Source organism: Austrofundulus limnaeus, unplaced genomic scaffold (genome assembly GCF_001266775.1).
Source record: "Austrofundulus limnaeus strain Quisiro unplaced genomic scaffold, Austrofundulus_limnaeus-1.0 Scaffold7630, whole genome shotgun sequence".
NCBI classification, from domain to species: Eukaryota; Metazoa; Chordata; class Actinopteri; order Cyprinodontiformes; family Rivulidae; genus Austrofundulus; species Austrofundulus limnaeus.
Window position 1 is genome coordinate 1 of NW_013960032.1, and position 553 is coordinate 553.

A 553-nucleotide genomic window follows, 5' to 3' on the forward strand; every position below is an offset into this window, starting at 1 on the left:
CATGTCTTATGTGAAATTTTACTATGTGTTTCTGTTTTTTGTATACATTGTTTCAGTGTTTGGAAACACATCTGTTATGGCTGTAATATATCTGGATCACAACTTAAGAACTCCTAAGTATGTTGCTGTTTTCAACCTGGCCTTTGTGGACCTGTTACAGAGCACGGCTCTTGTGCCAAAGGTGCTCGATATCTTTTTATTTAGCCACTACTACATTGCCTACAAAGACTGTATGACATTTCTTTTTTTCTACTTCACTTTTGTTTTAATGCAGGCTCCTACTCTGGTGGCTCTTTCCTATGATCGCCTGGTGGCCATCATGTTTCCTCTGCACTATCAAACAAATGTTACCAATAGAGTTATGTTTTCTTTGATTACATTTTTCTGGATTTTTGCTATAATTGCTAGTTTAATTGCAGTTAGTCTCCTTACAAGACTTTCCTACTGTAAGTCTGTGGTTATTAACAGCTATTTCTGTGATCATGGCCTGATGTTTAAACTTGCGTGTAATGACAATTTTCCCAATTTCATCATATCTGTCATGAATCTAGTC

At 36.3% G+C, this 553-nt stretch overlaps 1 protein-coding gene across 1 annotated transcript; it reads left to right on the forward strand.

Moving 5' to 3' along the window:
• Positions 1–7: 7 nt before the first annotated feature.
• LOC106512507 (olfactory receptor 8G1-like) lies at positions 8–550 on the forward strand (the record flags this gene model as incomplete). Its single annotated transcript, XM_014001111.1, has 1 exon — positions 8–550. A coding segment is annotated over one exon (543 nt), but the record flags the coding sequence as incomplete, so codon positions are not given.
• Between the last annotated feature and the right edge of the window lie 3 nt (positions 551–553).